Raw genomic sequence first — 20,687 nt, 5'->3', positions numbered from 1 at the left:
GGTTCGCTCAGGTCGCTGTCAATCAGAACCTTGCGCTTCCTTCCGTCTGCTGTTGCCACGGAGATGGTTCTGTCGCCCGAGTCGGTCCAGTAGAGGTTGTGCTGCACCCAGTCCAAAGCCAGGCCCTCTGGAGAGTGCAGGGCCGAGTCGATCAGGGTCAGCTGCCGGGAGGGGTCGCTGGCTTCATGGATGTAAGCGCTAAGGTCAAAGGGTCAGACACAATAGGTTTGATAGATCAGAATAGATTTGAATTTAGAGGTCAGGGCTTTTTCCCCTTTTTGCTCTTCTACATAGCTCAGGTCACCTCAGGTCTCCACAGGTAAAGTGTGATATCAAAATGGGTTTTCAGCTCACGCAGGCTAATGACTTTGCACCATCACTCTATGGAGCGGCGGTGGCAGAATATTTTAATAGAAATCACTACTTCATTCTTGCAAACCCTGTGAGGTCTCTATTATTAGGAGTAAGTGCCCCCAATTAGTTTTATCGCCAGAGGAAGGCATCAGGTAGGAATATAAGCTCAAGGATCAGATCTGAGAGGAAGGACAATATGACAATCAGTGCACTCAATTCACCTCAATGCTCTGCAATCTCAGAAAACGTGAGAACTGATCCAACAAGGCAAAACAATCCAGATATCGACCTCACCAAAACATGCACCTGGCCTGCTCAAACATGCACCTGGCCTGCTCAAACATGCACCTGTCCTGCTCAATTTTCTTTACAGCAGGAAACACTCAGCAGCATTAATCCACCAGCATCTGTGAATGCTTAAGGCCATCATCTTTACAGGGTATGATTTCCAAACATTAATCAAGGGCCACAGATAAAACCTCAGTGCCTGAGCCTCTCTCTCTCTTCTCTCTGTTCCCCTGCCTGTGCTGGACAGCAGCCTTGCCACGGCTGGGTCCCCCGTACCTGTAGATCCTCCGGTGGAAGCGGTCGCACCAGAACATCCTGTTGGAGGCCACGTCCACGTCGAGGGCCACGGCATTCTTCTGCGTGGGCACCACCTGGGTGTAGTCCCTCTTCACCAGGTCGATGCGGCGGATCTCGTGGCGATTGGTAAACATCAGATACGGACTCTTCCCTGTCAGACCACACGCATGCAATGCAGTCAATTCCTATCTAAAGAATGATTCCGGCCTAAACCAGTCTACCACCCATGAGCATGGAAACACTGTTCATACTGTTCACACTGTTCATCACGGTTATGCTACTTTATTTCTTACCATAAAAACGATCCATAAAAGTGTCCATACATCCAAAACAGGCACCTTAATGACACTATGTAACAGACCTATTGTGACACAATGAAGCGGTCAAAAAGCTTTGTGTGCTCTCCCTCCGTCAAGCAACACCTGTCACCTGCATGCATGTTCCCAGCTATATTGTGTGAACCCAATTAAGGTAGAGCGCCATCTAGTGTCCCAAACAAAAATAAAAACATGAACCCCAATGGCTCCTACAACTGCTCAGTGTTACACTGGGATGCAAAAACACAAGGCATGCAAAAACCTTGCAAATCCCACCAACAGCCCAGTTGACACTGAAAGAAGCTTGCCAACACAATTAACTAGTGTCTTTTGGCAATATAGCTGGCAATGTCATGCTGTGAAAGCTTTTCTTCCTTTTTGCAGGGTGTTACAGCCCGGTCCTTCACATGACCATATTATGCTATCAAAATGAATTTGAGGATGGTACCAAGACTAGTTGCCTAATAAACCAAAAAGGGTTAATTGTTGCCTTGTCTTATTTTCAAGCAGAGGTGTATAAACATGTTCGTCTCTGTATCGACCCACAATACACAGTCTGTCTGTCTGCCAGTCTGTCTGCCTGTCTGTCTGTCGGTCCTGCTGTCTGTACCTCTCTGCCCTGCACCAAATCCAGTTCCCCTGGCCATAAGTTACATCACCCCACCCACTCTGCGCTAAATACATCCACTTTAGAGGAGTCTTAATATCATTAACACGGCAGATATTGTAGCCGCGGGGACTGCTTCCATTAGCATGTCTTTCTCGTTCTTCCTAAATGAACAGGGTGTCCAATTTAATCTCGGAATGGATTTTTCTCTTATTGTCTTTTTAACTCCGTCCCCACGGCTAGCTGGCACGCTCACGCAGGAGGGGGCATGTTCTCCCTGCTCTTACAGTCAGGAGGTGTTATGTGTGATTACGCTACTGTTGGTTCCACACACGCACACACACACACACACACACGCACAAACACACACACACACACACACACACACACACACACACACACACACACACACACACACACACACACACACACACACACACACACCATACACCCATGCATGAGTGGGATGAGAGTGGACAGCGAGGGGAATGGTGAAATGAGTCTATGAAGAGGTTAGAGTAGGGGCAGAGAGGCCTGCGCATGTGTTACACGCTTTGTAAATTGAGACTTGAAAAAGCAATGAAAAAGGAAATCTGGGACTCAGGCACAGTTACAGATTGGGCTTCTGTGCGCAGAGTGTGTGTGTGTGTGTGTGTGTGCATGTGCGTGTGCGTGAGTGTGAGCGTGAACCAAGACTTGATGTTAGCTATGCTCTCTGCCTGCTCTTGGCGGTGGTTGCCGTGGAAACACCAGCCAGGTGCTTGGTGCTGAGCACGCTGGCGTCTTACCTTCTGCTTTGCAGGTCTTGCTGACGGGGTCTATCTCGTAGCCCGCGTGACACTCACACTTGAAGTCCCCTTTCAGGTTGACGCAGATCTGGCTGCAAGCGTCTGGGTTCTCACACTCATCGATATCTGATGGGATGGGGGGGGGGTAAAGGTGACCATCAAACATGACTAAGTGTGACCATCAGTGGGTGCTTAAGTGTTCGACAAAAGTATTACTCGTATGGGAGCGATATACACGATGTAAATGGAATAATCAATGATCGTTGAAACTTGCCAGACGATGATGCATTAATAACCAAAGACTATAGAATAACTGAGTTCGGTCTTGTTAAAGTCCGTTCATGTGTTCATGAGCCTGCGTACGCATGTTGGCGGTGGGACTCACCTCCGCAGGTTCTCTTGTCCAGCAGCTTGTACCCTGCTGGGCACTGGCACTCGAAGCCAATGGGCCGGTCCACACAGACGTGCGAGCAGCCTCCGTTGTTGAGCTGGCACTCGTCCAAGCCTGAGGGGGAGGAAGCAGGGCTGGGGGGGTTACTAGTCTGAGAGATACGAACCACAGCCACCCACGAGAGACACAACGTTTCCAATCAGCCCTCACGCCTGTACATAATTAAACAGGGCGCCGGGAGGTCTTCAGAGCTGTACGCTCATGATGATATGATTTACATTTATGTTTGTCTTACAGTCAGCTTTCTTCCTCCATCTCTGTAGTCATAAAAGAAGTAATAGTATGAGCAGCAGCAACAGTATCCCCTGCGCTACAAGGGTAGTAAAAGGTCAACTCTACTGGTCTATCATTTAAGTAAACGATATTCAGAGGGATATGCTAATGCATAACAGATTAACACGACTTCACAATACTATGACATAACGCTGCCAGCAATACCATACTATATAACCTGCTGACAATTGAAAAGGAAATGTAACAGTTTCATGCAGGTGAAAGGCTTCAAAGGCCAGACGTGTGAAACCGCTGTTCAAAGAAAAATGAGTGTGTGATTGTGTGTTTGTGTGTGTGGGAGTGTGTAAGTTCGATTTTTGCAATGCGAACATCTTGTGACTTGGGGGATGACTGAGCAGCTAGCGGAAGCAAGCGGCCCATGAAGATTTTAATGAGAAGAAATGGAGGCTGATGCCACCAGCCAAACGAGAGGAGGATCACAAGGCAAGGAGCACGACTCAGGGAGACTGCAGCCAATCAGGCTGACTTGGCCGCCGTGGGATGAGAAGGAGGCAGAGTGCAAGGGTGCTCTGTGATTTGACTGAAATGGGAACAATACAGGCAATTTGATCGGCAACTACTTTAATCCTGGCAGAATTTCCTTTCTGGGTCTTGTTGATGAAGCTGAATGCCACAGACACCTGCTCTCACTCCTCCTTCAGCATGCTTCTCTGAACACTAACATTAAGATCCCCTCCCTCCCACACACACACACACATTCACACACACGTACACACACACACTCACACACACGTATACACACACACACACACTCGCACACGCACACACACACTCACTCTCACAAACACACACAACCACACACACACACACACTCACGCACACACACACACACTCACGCACACACACACACACTCAGACACACACACACACTCTCTCTTACACACACATCCACACCCACACTCTCTCTCTCACACTCACTCTCTCTCTCTCTCTCTCTCTCTCTCTCTCTCACACACACACATACACACACTCTCTCTCTCTAACACGCACACACACACAGACACATTCCGTCCTTCAGTCTCTTTTCTCTCCTTCCCCTGCGTCTCAGAGGTCATGGGAAGACATCTGGGCCAGGTCCTCTACCGCTGTCATTACGGGGGTGACATCACATCACCCTGACCAGGACCAGGGGAAAGAACAATTAGGGCACACGCTGCTCCTGTCCCGCCCACCCACCAGATGCCAAACCCCCATCACACACTCGCCGACTAACAGAGAGGAGGGGGTTGGAGGATGGAATAATCATCTTCAGAGTTCAAACGCAGATATGCATAATTCCTTCTGAGAGACAGTAAAGGTACAGTGAACAAAATCTGAGGTTCCAGGTAAGATTACTGCCAACTTGGATACAAGTATGCTCACTTCTACTTCATAATGTCCCAGATATCGCCATGGGTACATGTATGCTTAGGTCTATTTCATACTGTCCCAGATATCACCATGGATACATGTATGCTCACTTCTACTTCATACTGTCCCAGATATCACCATGGATACATGTATGCTTACTTCAACTTCATACTGTCCCAGATATCGCTGTGGATGTGGAATCATGCAGATACTTTTAAGTACGTTGGCAAAAAAAACATCCCTTCTTAAGAGGGTCTTAGAATTTTCACTTTCAAAATAATGACGACTCGGACCGTAGGGTGAATGAAACAGCTTTCAGAAATTAATCAGGAGAAAAGGATTCATAATGTATGAGCCCAAATAGCTTCATCAAGGCGAGGCAGTCGCTGGGCACGCAGCTGATGCAAAACTAGAGACGAAAAATAAAACGACTCCACTCTCCATTGCATGTGCAATCATGGGCTCCATCAGGAGGGAGTCAGAGACAAGATGGTCCATCCACAAACAGCATGAGTGGCAACAAACCTCAAAAGGCTTCGGCACAGATAAAGCCTGCAGTCCAGTTAGGGGCATGGTTCGTCATGAATAATCACAGTTGGAATGGGAATGGACCACGGTCTTACCGCACTCTTTCTTGGGCTCGTCTGAACGATCCTTGCAGTCGCGGGAGCCGTCGCACACTTTGTCACTGTCGATGCACTCTCCGTCTTTGCACAGGAACTTATGAGGGCCCTCACATTTTGTTGCTGCGGTTCAATGGAGAAACACGAAAATGACTTAAGCCAAGAACAGGAGGAAAGGCACACCAGGCATAGAGGACACAGACGGTAGTTAGGAAGGGCAAATTAGTGTTTGATTTTTTTCTAATTACTTTTTCATCTGATCTATCTATGGGGTCTGAAGATAAACCTGAAATTTCTCCAAGTGGAAATTAATCCAATAATCCTTTATCTGGTAATTAACAGTCTGCAGTGAACCCGCAAACCTACCGTGTAACCCAGGAACGTATAGTTACCGACACACACAAACACAGCGGGAATGTAAATGTGCAAAAGCACCCAAGCACATAAGCATACACACACACACACACATCTCTAGTTGGACTTATACCACATACATATTTACACTCACACACACATACACACACACACACACACACACACACACACACACACACACACACCTTTACCACATTCACATTTACACACACGTACCATTGACACAGCCAGCCTCGTCGCTGCGGTCAGGGCAGTCGTGCACCTTGTTGCACTGCTTTGTGCCGTGGATGCAGGAGCCGTCTCCGCACTGGAACTCATCGGGCCGACAGGTGAGGACAGCTGAGGGGGCACACACACACACATTAGCCACAGGTGCCATGCCAGCAATCACATACACACATCAGACATAGGGTCCTCACCGCCAATCACACACACACATCAGACAGAGGGGCCTCGCCGCTAATCACACACACACATCGCCACAGAGAAACTCAGCACACAGTCAACCAAAGGGTCGGTCGAGCCCATCTCACTCAACGGTCTTGTTCAAGACACAACTGGGATTGCCCTCATTCTCCACTCTCTTTCCACCAAATACTGTGTCTGGTTGCAGGAAGACTGTAACAAGATTGCAATGTCTGTGCTGACAGGAGTAAATAAATAGGGATGTCGCTGAAGAGTATCTGGGCTACAGGCAGCCCACGCACAATTGTTTTCTTAGATGGTTAAAAATAAAATCACACTAAAAACGGCACGAGAAGCACACAGCATGGCACAGATTCAAAGTTGATGATTTCTTTATCAAATGTGGGTTTTCATCAATGATTTAATGCTTCATTACCATAAGCACAAACAAAGATGTATTTACAGAAAACACTCACAGAAACACACAAACAAATACCTAGCACAGACAACACACACACGCACACACACACACACACACACACACACACACACACAAACACACACGCACAGACAGACACAGAATTATTCATATGATTATTCCCCTTGGTTCATATCAGGTGCTAGAAAGAAAGCAATATTCTGTAACCCTGGGAACATGAGTTGGCCTTATCTGTGTGTGTGTGTGTGTGTGTGTGTGTGTATATGTGTCTGTGTGTGTGTGTGTGTGTGTGTGTGTGTGTGTGTGTGTGTGTGTGTGTCTGTGTGTGTCTGTGGGCAGGGGGGGCAGCAGCAGCAGTGTATTTGACCATAAAGAGGCAAGAGACAGTTGAGGAGGAGATTACACCTCCTGCTGCTCTCCTCTCTCAGCCGCAGAGCAATCGCGCATCTCCCATCAGATTACCCCTGCTATCTCCCCCTCCAAACAAAGGACCACTTACTCTGATGCGCAGGGAGATTCAACTGAGGCTGTTTGTCAGAGGCTCTACTGTAAGTCACATAGATAGTCACACAGGGGAAAAGTCCAAGTAAAACAAGGAGTCAAACATGGAGGGTCTTCTCAGACCAAACCTTGAAGGCAAGTCAAAATCCAAAACACATACAGACACTTATTGGAACTAATCTGTTGTACTAGTGCTTTGTTGTTGCGTCCCACATTACAACGTCCTTGTGGCGATTATGCTGATGGTGTGATTTTGAACCGTCACCAGATGAGGGGAGCAGAGGGCGTTTGAGGGCTTGAAGGCCAGGGCTATCACAGAGGGCGTGTGAGGGCTTGAAGGCCAGGGCTATCACAGAGCTGTGATCAGGTGGCTTCATGCTGAGCTCAGCAGCGTGCTGCATTCAAGGGCTCCTTGCAGCTCAAGGACACGCACCGGTTGCCTAGCAACCTGCGGTCACACATGTGCAGCGCTGGTAAAGACCCCCCCTCACACTTCCCCCTAATACCGCCCCCAACACACACCTCCCCCTAACACCGCCCCTCTGGCGTGCCATCGGAACTGACCTTTGGAAAGTTGTGATACTAGACCTGGAGGGGAGGAGCAATTGGGGGAGGAGGAGGAGGAGGAGGAGGAGGAGGAAGAGGAGGAGGAAGGGGTGGCGAGCTGCTCTGATGTGCAGAGGATAAAGGGGATGTGTGGGCTCAACAAAAGGGAACCGAAATCAGGCCTGCCATCTTTCCCCAGCGCTCAGGGTGAACGGCTTGGCGCAAGGCTTGCACTGGGAGCAGGCTTCCACGGGAGCCGATGTGCTAACACATCATAATACAAATCAGAAGCTCTCGGGGTCAGGAAACATCTCCCAACCGAGCCTCACCAGCCACGGGGGCTCAAGAGAGAACTGATGTTTACCACACAAGCTCCACGAAGAGAAACGCAAACACACACACACACACACACACACAGACACAGACACACACACACTGCCTCGCCAAATCTGAGGAGAAAACTACAGGGGAGTTATTATTCATAGATTGTATCTCTCAATGTGTACGGGTGGGAGTGCATAAGCAGGGAGAGGTTCCACCTGTGTGCCCAGAATGGCAATGTGGGGCCTATATGCTGACTAACACAGTCAGGGGATGGGTTGGGATACAGCTGTCTCTGCAGCACCGGGAGAGCTCCACCTGTCCACATGATTGCTGTCTCGTCTGTCTGTTTCCCATTACTGATCTCCAGCCCTGTAGGGACCGAGGTTGTGCACACACATACTTCCTCCAAAACATTTCAATAATACGTGGCTGCATTTTAGCATTGGTTTGCATACAAATGTATTACAATCACAACCAAAGGCGGAAAACAGGTTTACTTGTTGGGCTTTGGCAGTACTGCAGTGTATTACGATCATGCTTATCAAACCCCATTTAAAGTTGAAATGTAAATGCATGTTGCATGTTGATCTGGTAAAACTATGACGGAAGTATTTTGGAATCATGCTTTAGTCTGGCATCCCTGTTCTCCCTGGTTTATGTAAGCAGCTGCAGACCTACTCTGTCCACTACCCATATAAAACACAGACCAGGGAGAAATAGCACAAAGGTGTGAGCTCTCAGTCCCTTTAGGGCTGTATGGTCAACCAATAAGATAAACAAGCTAGAGGGAGAATCCATATGACTGAGTGGCTTCATTTTTATGGTACGTATCTGTCAATATCGCTCTGAACTTAAACCTCAAAATCACAAGAGGTTATAAATTATGTCTAATTATTGATCTGAATGGTGAAGACTGAGAGACTTTTCAGGTAAACCAGGATCACAACTCTCAGAACCAACGACCAACTAAACTCAAGTAACCCGTCATGCTTCATATTCTCCCCAACAACCATAAACGTACAACACCGAACAGCACAAGACGCAAGCAAACACAAAAAAAACTCAACCCATGGCAGACACACAAACACACACTCAACTCACGGCAGTCACACACACACACTCAGACACACACTCAACTCACGGGCAGTCACACACACACTCAGACACACACTCAACTCTCGACAGTCACACACACATACTGACACACACTTAACTCGTGGCAGTCGCACACACACACTCAACTCATGGCAGTCACACACACACACACAGACACACACTCAACTCACTGCAGTCACACACACACACACACTCAGACACACACCTAACTCACGGCAGTCACACACACACACACACTCAACTTACGGCAGTCACACACACACTCAACTCACGGCAGTCAAACACAATCACACCCACACACACACTCAACTCACGGCAGTCACACACACACACACAAACACACTCAACTCACGGCTGTCACACACACACACTCAAACTCACGGCAGTCACACACACACACACACACACAAACACACACACTCAACTCACGGCAGTCACACACACACACTCAAACTCACGGCAGTCACAGACACACACCCACACACACACTCAACTCACGGCAGTCACACACACACACTCAAACTCACGGCAGTCACACACACACACTCAAACTCACGGCAGTCACAGACACACACTCAACTCTCGGCAGTCACACACACATACTGACACACACTTAACTCACGGCAGTCACACACACACACACACTCAACTCATGGCAGTCACACACACACACTGAACTCACGGCAGTCACACACACACACATACACACACACACACACACACTCAACTCACGGCAGTCACACACACACACTCAAACTCACGGCAGTCACACACACACACTCAAACTCACGGCAGTCACAGACACACACTCAACTCTCGGCAGTCACACACACATACTGACACACACTTAACTCACGGCAGTCACACACACACACACACTCAACTCACGGCAGTCACACACACACAATCAAACTCACGGCAGTCACACACACACACACACACACACACACACACTCAACTCACGGCAGTCACACACACACACTCAAACTCACGGCAGTCACACACACACACAGACACACACTCAAACTCAAGGCAGTCTCACACACACACACACACAGACACACTCAAACTCACGGCAGTCTCACACACACACACACACAGACACACACTCAAACTCACGGCAGTCACACACACACACACAGACACACACTCAAACTCACGGCAGTCACACACACACACTCAAACTCACGGCAGTCACACACACACACAGACACACACTCAAACTCACGGCAGTCTCACACACACACACACACAGACACACACTCAAACTCACGGCAGTCACACACACACACTCAAAATCACGGCAGTCACACACACACACACAGACACACACTCAAACTCACGACAGTCACACACACACACTCACAGCAGTCACACACACACACACAGACACACACTCAAACTCACGGCAGTCACACACACACACACACACTCAACTCACAGCAGTCACAGACACACACACACACACACTCAAACTCACGGCAGTCACAGACACACACACACACACACACTCAAACTCACGGCAGTCACACACACACACTCAAACTCACGGCAGTCACAGACACACACTCAAACTCACGGCAGTCTGCCTCGTCTGACTTGTCCTTGCAGTCGGGGTCCCCGTCGCACCTCCAGGCCAGCCGGATGCACTCGGCGCTGCCGCAGCGGAACTCTCCCGGCGAGCACTCCAGCTTGCGGGCCGGCGGGGGAGCTAAGGGCTTCCCGCCCCCCTCTCTGCCCCCACCACCACCTGCTCCTCCTGCGCCTCCGCAGCGCTGGGGCCACTCGTCGGAGCCATCGGAGCAGTCGGGGTCGCCGTCGCAGCTCCAGGGCTGGGGCACGCACTCTGAGCTGTTGCAGCGGAACTCGTGCGGGCCGCAGGTGGGCGGAGCGCACTTGGCCTCGTCGCTGCCGTCGCCGCAGTCGTCGTCGCCGTCGCACACGTAGGGTGGTGCAAGGCAACGCTGGTTGTGGCACTGAAACTTGCCAGCAGGGCAGGCACGGGCGTCTTTGGCAGAGAATACAAATGCACGAGAAGGTGCAGCCAAGCACACACAGGCACAAACACAAAACATAGGGAAAAAACACACATGAGAAACACACATTAAATGACTTCATATGTACAGAGCGATTATCTACTGGATGTTAACAGTTTGAACCATTTATAAGATCACTTTCAAATTCACAATACACTCACATACTTTAACTTACTCAGGTACCAAGTCATGACACACACACACACAGACACACACACACATGAAACAGAGGTAGGTCACCCACAACATTGCACAGGCCTTGTCTATACTAATATGGTTGACTTTTCAAAGTGACCTCAAGATCACTCCCACAGCACAGTTGCCGGGGGGCACATCTGCATCTCGGGTTTGACGAATACCCATCACCTCCAGGGCTCAGTGCAGAGACACACACAGACACACACACACACACACAGACACACACACACGCCTGTCTGATGGATACCCATCACATACAGGGCTCAGTGCAGAGAAACACACCGACGGAGCACAGCACCCAGGGTAAAGGAGTGAGGGAGAGTGTAGAGTCAGTATTGGAAAATAAATCCCGACAGGACCAACTGGTTCCTTTCGCACAGCAGTTACTTGCCAAAATGATAAAAGACATGCCTGCAAAATAACTCTTTTTCAAATGATTTTGTTGCTGTTTCATGGCCTCCCCTGAGAAGAAAGGTTCTCTACACAAATATATGCTTAAAGTTTCATGGTGGACTGCACTACATATCTGTATGCACAAAACTGGTTGCCAAAGGCAGCGTGCATTCATTGTTTGCAGCGGTCTTTATAAAGAAATAGAAAGAATCATCCGTATGTTGGGATGGCCCATTCAATTCAACTGAATTGTTTGTAACATCTGAGGAGCCGTATAATAAATAGTACTATGACACTCGGATCATCTGAGCCTTTAAAGAGAAATAAATGAAGAAAGACAGACAGACAGTGGTTCTGACATTTTTGCCACCGTCATAATAATTGCTGCACTCTCTTTTCTACTGTTATTTCATAGTGCAAGTGAAGCTCTTACAGCACAAGAGTCACCCACTGTGCACAGCAGCTCACTCTTAAAACAGCAGAAATGACGGCAGAGGGTTTAGCAACAACGCAGGCAGAGTGTTTTGGACCGACTTCCATCAAAGCATTGCTAGCAAGAAACCACTGACAAACTGCAGGCAGACTCTGCAGATCAATTCGACAGGCCTTCAAGGTTCAATCTCTTCCCACTTCAGGCACCTGGACGCTAGCTGTGCAGGGAGAGATACCAGTGGCTCCACACGGCTAATTATCTCTAATGGACTGCCTTTGCCACATTTAGAGCTTTTCATCAGATAAACAAAGTGCTTTCCATCCTCCCCTGCATGATTCCCCCAGCACCTGACTGTTGAGAAGGGAAGGGCGAAGCCTAGCTCTCCATTACGTCCCTTCCTGAAGGCCTGTTATTATTCTTGTAGGCGAGAGCTGCTAATGACAAGTCTGTCCATTTTCTCTGAGAGAACTGACAATCATGCCACAGCGTGAAATGAAGCGCAAGGATGGAAACTGTAGAGATCACGGACAGTGGATGTTCCCGACAGTTTTAGAGAAGATTCTAGAATTAAATGCAGCCACATCAGCCGTAAATGGTACAGTATGTCTTCTCAGCCTCGTCAAGTGCTCGTGAGAAAATGAGAGACTCGAGCTTGATGCAATCACACTGCAAAAGAATTGAGAAGCAGAGAGGCAGATTCTAGATATGACGAGCCCGAGGCAACAGATTAGCCTAGATTAGTTTTAGACCATATTGCGTGGGAAGAGGATATTACAATCAAAATACCTACTCTAAATCATCTACTTTTTCATACTAGTTTCACTATTAATAAGACCCCTGTGGTACTCATGTACCATTTGGGCTGAAAGGATGCAAGTGCACCAAAAACAAGGTGTGGAGTGCAGCACAACATTTATACAAAATATTTAACATACTGCTTTTTTTGCACGACAATGACTCATCTCTCCAAATACATTTCCCCCTACAAAACCAGTGCATCGTTTCAATTATTCACCACCCATGCAGAGAACACAGTGGGCACAACCGTAAGGAAAACAATTAGCAGACTGAAACAACTTTACCCACTTCCAAATTTAAGCACTTCCACTTCTACTTTTTTAGTTTGGTTCTTTGTTTGTGTGTTTTTATGTACACTACATTTGCTACACTGATTATCTGTAATGGTTTTTTTGCCTGTGGGTTTGTGCTCTCGAGTGGAGTGAGCTGCTTGTTCAGGGCTGAGAGCAAAAGGATGCTGTGGAGTAGGAGGGCGGAGTGGGAACCCGTTGCCCTGGTTACTGGGCTGTTGTGATGCGTGGAGCTGTGATGAGGAGGGAAAGGGCTGCTGGCTCTGGAAAGCCCAGAGGGGAAGGCTGTGACCAGACACTCCACTTCTATTAGCTTCTAGGGAGCCAAGACCACCACTCGGTTCCATCAAGATGACCCTTGGTGAAGTTTCCCAGAGAGAGAGAGAGAGAGAGAGAGAGAAAGTGTGTGTGTGTGTGTGTGTGTGTGTGTGTGTGTGTGTGTGTGCGTGCGTGTTTTTGAGAGCCAATATGTGTATGTCATTGCATGGTTGTGTGTGTGTGTGTGTGTGTGTGTGTGTGTGTGTGTGTGTGTGTGTGTGTGTGTGTGTGTGTGTGTGTGACTGTGTTTGTGTTTCAGGATGAATGTGCCTATGTGTACTCTCATTGTGATTAATATGCCCTATCCCCTATCCTGAGTGTGTGTGTTTGTATGTTGACAGTGCACTTAGTGGGTGATTAGACATAAAAGAGCACACTCTCTGTCTTTGCCCATCATCTGCCCATGTTTAGGAAGCTCCCCAGCTAATTAAAGTAATTTAACCCTAGGTTCTATCAGTAGAAGCATCTCAACAGCTGACCTTTTCTTAACAAGTCTAACTCTGGGACCAATATTGCAACGACTTGATTTAACTGACTGGATCACACATTTAATTATGAGGGAGGGGGAGACCAGTGTTCACATGTCTATGTGTCTATGAGAGAGCAGTGTGTTTAAGTCCCCCCCCCCACACACACACACAAACACTCTCCACACATACACACGTACACACTCTCCACACACACACACACAGGCAACCCAGCCCTTCTGAGCTCTCTAAGCCGTGGTGTGTGGAGGCGAGTGAACAAGAGCGCGAGAGGAGGGAAGTTTGCTTAACATTTCTTCCGGGAGCTCCCGTCGTCATGTTAATAAGGTGCTCAGGCGAGCCCATGCATAATTCAATGTGTTGACGACCTAATTAGCCTACGCTGGAAAAGCGGCTACTCAACCCTGAGCGCGTCTTCCCCAGACAATTCAGAGAGTCCTCAAACAAACAGACCCTGAGGATGGAGGTTAAGGCCCAATCTCGATTCTTCCCCTTGCCCCTTTTTCTATGTCTTTGTCTTTGTCTTAACCCTAGCACTTGCAAGTGTAGGGGCCAAGGGCTGAAAACTTTCCCCTATGAAATGAGACGCCACTCGGTTTCGGGTACGTCACTTGGTTTCGGGTACGTCATCATACATCGTCGCCAGCTGGCTGCTACGTCACCAGAGCGCCGAAACGCTCATGGTTGCAAATATATATGTATACGAATGTATAGAGCACGAAACAAGACTGTAGTCATTTTTTAATTAATTATAAGCCAAAAAGACATACATTTGTGGGACTCCCTCTGAGATGCTGCCGCCATCGTTGAAGACTTTAGGCTGTGTGTAGCATCTAGCTAGCAAGCTACCATATAATCCAATGAAGTGGTGGCATACGCGTTAGCTGTAACCTAAAACTACTGTTTGAAAGCTTCAGTTAAGACCTACAATACTCTGCATCGTTCGTGTAGCACATTTCAGATCAAACCAAGTCATTATAAACATATAAAAAGTTGTGTAGATAGCTTTATTCATGTAAAATATTCCTCACTTCAAGCAGCCATGTTTTTTTGAAAATTCCCGGGCTGGTTTCGCTGTGTGCTCTGGGATAGCACTTGGAGGAGCAAGTAAGGTCTGGGATTATCTTGACTCCAAGGGCCATATAGCCCTAAATCTTATCCCTTAATCTTGATCAAATTGGGTATTGAGACCACTAGCTCTCACATGAACGCGCAACTTCAAGGGTAAGGGGGAAGATAAGGGATAAAGGGGACTATTGAGATCGGGCCTTAGTCACAGACTCCCAGGAAATATGACTCCTGCCAAGTAAAACTTCATAGCAAGGATCCTTTTTTAATTCAACATGCAGTGTAGACCTTGAATCATGAACCTTTTTAGTCTTCTGTACTGTTCGTTGACTTACCCCTCCATCTAGTGAAAAAGAGCACTGTTTATTTCAGCTTTCATCAATATTTAAATACCATTACTTCACTATCCGTATTATTCTGAGATCTAGTGAAAAAAAGCGCTTTTTATTTCAGCTTTCATCATTTCATTATATCCGCTGAAGATGTGGGTTCATATTCACAAATGTGGCAAATAGCTTTATTTAACTATCCGCTTTATTCTGAGATCTATTCTACATTGCCCAAGCAAAGAGGAGCTCTGGAGATGCTGTGCTGAGATGTAGAGGACTGGGCGTGAGACAGGAGTGTGTGCTCTGGAGGTGAGACAGGAGTGTGTGCTCTGGAGGTGAGACAGGAGTGTGTGCTCTGGAGGTGAGACAGGAGTGTGTGCTCTGGAGGTGAGACAGGAGTGTGTGCTCTGGAGGTGAGACAGGAGTGTGTGCTCTGGAGGTGAGACAGGAGTGTGTGCTCTGGAGGTGAGACAGGAGTGTGTGCTCTGTGTCTCAGCTCCAGCAGATAAAAGTTATGAGGCCCTGTCCTGGCGATAATTAGAGTGCTTTAACACCACGCTAGACAGGAACCAGCAAGCCGGAAATCAATGACTATCTGGAACCAGGGTGAAATATCAAGACCGGCGGGTTCTCTCTGTCTAATAATCATGGACCCAGGCACAGGAGGAAGGGCTGGGATGGGCTGTCTGAACAGGGCCAGTCTGAGAACAAGAACGCAGGAGCCAACAGGGCGGGGGTAGGATGGATGGGGCGTTGCTGGGCAATAACCTTCTCTTAAAGTTGAGGGATTATTTACAAAGAAGAAAGCTGAGCAGAGGCTATTCAGCTGCATGCTGGCAACAAACAAACCAGGGAAAATGATCTAACTCTGACGAGAGATTTAGCTAAAATGTACGTTTGTGTGTGTGTGTGTGTGTGTGTGTGTGTGTGTGTGTGTGTGTGTGTGTGTGTGTGTGTGTGTGTGTGCTTATTTAATGTGTTTGTATGATTTATATTTAAGATCTGGGAACAGTGTATGCTAAAGCTGCTTTGGAGCCTTCAAAGTCAACACATCTCACCCCCTGTAGGGCTGTCGCCTCAATCAATTTCCTTGGTGTTTGAGGGGTAGAGGGGGAGAAAAAGGAGGGGGAAAAAAAGAAGGAAGAGAGGGAGCGAGAGGAAGAGCAGGCGATTTTCCACGGCTTCTTGTAAGTAGGGCAGCAACAGACACAGCGGGGGTCCGAGGGGCTGTCTGATTGGGTGGAGGGCTACCCCTTGTTTTTTGATTGACAGGACACGAGCCCCCGTACCCAGAGGAGCTGCCTCTAAGTGACTGATGCTTCTATTGTTCCCACATTGAAATAGCATAAGAAAATACCCAGTCACAAATAATTATGTGTGGTCTATGGATGAAGCCTTTTCATACGTCCCACAGACCATAAACCTCAGAGAATTTATCTCTACTTCTGCATTTGGCCATTGCTATTCTGAACACATAAAGGCAGTGATGTCTTCCCCGCAAACAGGGAACGTCCCCAGGACGTTAACAGGACATTCGCAAGGTCCCCAATCGTCCCCAATTGGTCCCCGCCACAACGTTCGCTAGAGGACGTTACCAGAACGTTTTTGACGTTCGTAGCAAGTCTACGTTTGGTCCTTCTGTGACGTTCGCATGAGTCTTAAATCGGACTTTTAGAGAACCTTATAATTTGGTCTGTCAGCACACCTCCCCAGGACGTCATTTAAAAACGTCCCCATAACCTTTACCTGCAGGTCCTCTGCGTGACGTTCGCATCAGCCTTAAAACGGACTATTAAGGAACGTTATAATTTGGTCACTCAGCACACGTACCCAGGACGTCATTTAAAAACGTCCCCGTAACCTTTAACTGCAGGTCCTCTGCGTGACGTTCGCATGAGCCTTAAAACGGACTATTAGGGAACGTTATAATTTGGTCACTCAGCACACGTCCCCAGGACGTCATTTAAAAACGTCCCCATAACCTTTACCTGAAGGTCCTCTGCGTGACGTTCGCATGAGCCTTAAAACGGACTATTAAGGAACGTTATAATTTGATCAGCACATGTCCCCAGGACGTCCTTTAAAAACGTCCCCGTAACCTTTACCTGGAGGTCCTCTGCGTGACGTTCGCATGAGCCTTAAAACGGACTATTAAGGAACGTTATAATTTGGTCACTCAGCACACGTCCCCAGGACGTCATTTAAAAACGTCCCCATAACCTTTACCTGTGGTCCTCTGCGGGACATTCGCATTTGGTCCTTCCAAAACGTCCCCTTGACGTCCTCTGATGGTCCTCTCTGAACCAGAAAAATGTTTTTCATTTGACCGACATTTTAATGAAAAGCCGGCCAAATATCTAACCTATTTCTGCTTCTAAATTAGCCTATTGAAGAAAACTGACCGCCTGCATAGCTTAAATAATAACATAATCAGGTAGTTTAGAATGCAACATGTTTATTTTCCTAAGTTTACAATGGGAAACAAAAACATTTATGTCTGATGCGCGTCAATAAGTGGCCTTTAAGCGCAGCCTGCTGTGGCGTTAAAATGAGCGCCGCAACATGGTCATTGCTCTGTTCAATGAGTCAGGTATTCAGTGTTTGGAAAGTTCACTTTCTACATGAACTTGCTCAGTTCATTGTTCATAATTCAAAATGTTGAACTAAGTTAAAAGCTCCAATTTTCAATATGCTGCGAGTGCTATAATTTTTCGAAATCTCTGTCTGCAATACCGCTCGCGGCTCTTCGGCGCGCAGTAGGCCTATAATAAAAGGAAACGCGCAACACTGCAGGTATTACAGGACAGGTTCATCCTCGTCAGAAGGTTTACCCTCATCACTGTTGTTCAGTTCAGTTGGCCTCTGAAAAAAAGCTTTTAAGGCTAGTCTGCTTGGCCATGTTGGATCCTTCTCACTCAGTTCGCTCCTCGTTTGAAACCGAGGGTTTGCGCTTTATTTAAAATGCAGCATATGCGTGTTGTTAAATAACTTTCTAACGGCATATTAGGCTGTTCCTTTAAAACATAATAAGGGCAGTGCACGTTTGCTTTATAGGCCTAAATATTAGAATTGTTGTCAAATCCAGATTCTGCTTGCGAGACGGGATTTTTAAAGAAATTCCAATCAGACAATTTGACCGGTGAGCTCTTCGTTCTGTTGCAGCATCTTTGAAGGCCTATGGAAAGCTCAATATGTTAAAGCTAGACACTTGGTCACCTTCCTATGTATGCATTGTATTGGAATCATGCAGACATTACATTTATAGCACAGATCAGTAAAGAAGCATTCATATTTATTTTATTTCATCATTCTTAGTTTGGCTAGTTATTCTGCCTCCCTGCCCGCACGTCCGTGATGTGCCATGGATGTTAATTTAAAAAGTAATCATTACGGAAAACCCTCAATGCGTAGTGACTGAGATTGCTACAATATGCTTTTCCTCAAACCCTCGGAAAAAAGACTAAGTTTGTTGGCTGTCTCACACTGTGATAAACCTGTTAAAGTGACACAATTGTAATCAGACAGTGTTAGGACAGTAGGTTTGCGGTTCAATTCCCATGCCCGTAATCGTCTGTGTATGTGTCTATGCATATCATATGAAATGTGTAAAATAAATGAACTTGAACTTGTGTGTGTGTGCTCCCTGTAAGCAAAATGACGGCTCCGCGATCTATTATTATTTTATTTTCTTCATTTAGCTCAGCAAAAACGGTCGTGCCTGCTACGTCCGCGGTGCATCCTTGAATAACGTGCCCAGGACGTCTAAAACACGTTTCCCAGATGTCACCACAATGCCCTCAGGACGTTCTTGCAACTTCCTGCAGAACGTCCCCAGGACCTATAGAAACACGTTCCCCAGACGTAACCACAATGCCCTCGGGATGTGCTTGCAACGTCCTGCATAACGTCCCCATGACCTATAGAAAACGTTTCCCAGTTGTCACCGCAACGTCCTCGGGACGGTCTTGGAACGTCGTGCAAAACGTCCTAAAGTTGTCACGGGAACCATACACATTTACGTTTTTAGAACGTTCAGAGAGACCATTACAGGACGTCTAGGGGACGTCATTTTGCTTACAGGGTTAAGACAGTAGGCACTATTCCATGTGTGCTTTATAAAGACATCATGCTGCTGCTATGTGTTGTTTGGAAATGCAAGGTATGGCCAACAGTAACGATTCATTCAATGGGTTATCTTTTCACTGAACTTTTTATATTCAGACTTCATTTTATTTATTTATTACATTTTATATATTCATATTGTCCATTAATATTTCATATTTACATTAATTTCAATGTTCTCTCAGGATAAGTGTGTCTCTGTTTACAGCTCTCCTGTTTGTGTGTGTGTATGCGCGTGTGTGTGCGTGTAGGTGTGTGTGTGTGTGTGTGCTTGTGTGTGTAGTGTGTGTGTGTGTGCACGTATAGTGTGTGTGTGTGTGTGTGTGTGTGTGTGTGTGTGTGTGTGTGTGTGTGTGTGAAGCGTGTGTGTCTGTGTGTGTGTGTAGCGCGCGCGTGTGTGTGTGTGTGTGTGTGTGTGTGTGTGTGTGTGTAAACTCACCTGCTGCACAGTCCTCCTCATCAGCCCCATTCTCACAGTCCTTCTCACCGTCGCATCGCCACGACAGGGACACGCACTTCCCGCCACAGTCAAATTTCTCTGGGGGACATGTCTGTCGGACTGTGAGGTAGAAGAGAGAGAGAGAGGGATGGCGGGATGGAGAGGGGGGAGGGGAAGAGGAGAGGCGAGAAGAGGGAAGAGAGAGGAGGGCGAGAAAGACTGTGAGAGATCGCCATCTCTTTGTGAAAATAAGCCTGCATATTGCTGAAGCAGTGGTAAGATAAGACTTTCTGAAGACTGAAAGAAAACGGACAAAGATTCAGACAGCTGCTGTCAACATTCTTCATTTGGTTTAACGTTATTTCCTTTAGTTTTGCATACACTGCTATGCTCATCCTCTACACTATCCTCCTACACAGAGTGCACTTCTGAGGGAAGAGGGGTCAGGCAAGTAACGAGATAATTAATATGGAAATGATTTCCACTCATTTAGAGGACCGTTCCTACCCGCCCACCTTGTGCACAGCATATGTAGTGAGTATGTGGTGATACAGTTCATTAAACCCCACGGGGTCCTTCTGAGGGGGAATATATGGGACCTGAACCGACCTATTACCACCTTGACTACCCCACCACGTCTGCCCTACTCTTGGTCCGCGCTCAAATCTGCCCCATTTGGCAAACGTGATGATGATGCGAGTTA

At 47.3% G+C, this 20,687-nt stretch overlaps 1 protein-coding gene across 1 annotated transcript in view; it reads right to left on the bottom strand.

Annotated features, from left to right (window-relative positions):
* The window catches only part of LOC308363637 (low-density lipoprotein receptor-related protein 8-like), a gene marked incomplete at both ends in the record, with an annotated part of 53,467 nt that overhangs the window by 10,472 nt on the left and 22,308 nt on the right, over nucleotides 1–20,687 (bottom strand). Inside the window, 8 exons of the mRNA XM_080836455.1 lie at nucleotides 1–198; nucleotides 919–1,090; nucleotides 2,652–2,777; nucleotides 3,037–3,156; nucleotides 5,370–5,492; nucleotides 5,961–6,083; nucleotides 10,655–11,083; nucleotides 19,985–20,104. The exon at nucleotides 1–198 is cut by the window's left edge and continues 30 nt beyond it. Of these exons, the coding sequence (XP_080692581.1) occupies nucleotides 1–198; nucleotides 919–1,090; nucleotides 2,652–2,777; nucleotides 3,037–3,156; nucleotides 5,370–5,492; nucleotides 5,961–6,083; nucleotides 10,655–11,083; nucleotides 19,985–20,104 (1,411 nt within the window). The remainder of the gene's footprint in view (nucleotides 199–918; nucleotides 1,091–2,651; nucleotides 2,778–3,036; nucleotides 3,157–5,369; nucleotides 5,493–5,960; nucleotides 6,084–10,654; nucleotides 11,084–19,984; nucleotides 20,105–20,687) is intronic.

The sequence above is a fragment of the Sprattus sprattus genome, assembly GCF_963457725.1.
Source record: "Sprattus sprattus genome assembly, chromosome: 4".
NCBI classification, from domain to species: domain Eukaryota; kingdom Metazoa; phylum Chordata; class Actinopteri; order Clupeiformes; family Clupeidae; genus Sprattus; species Sprattus sprattus.
The sequence above is the reverse complement of the archived record's forward strand: the minus strand, read 5'-3'. Positions and strand labels throughout refer to the sequence as shown.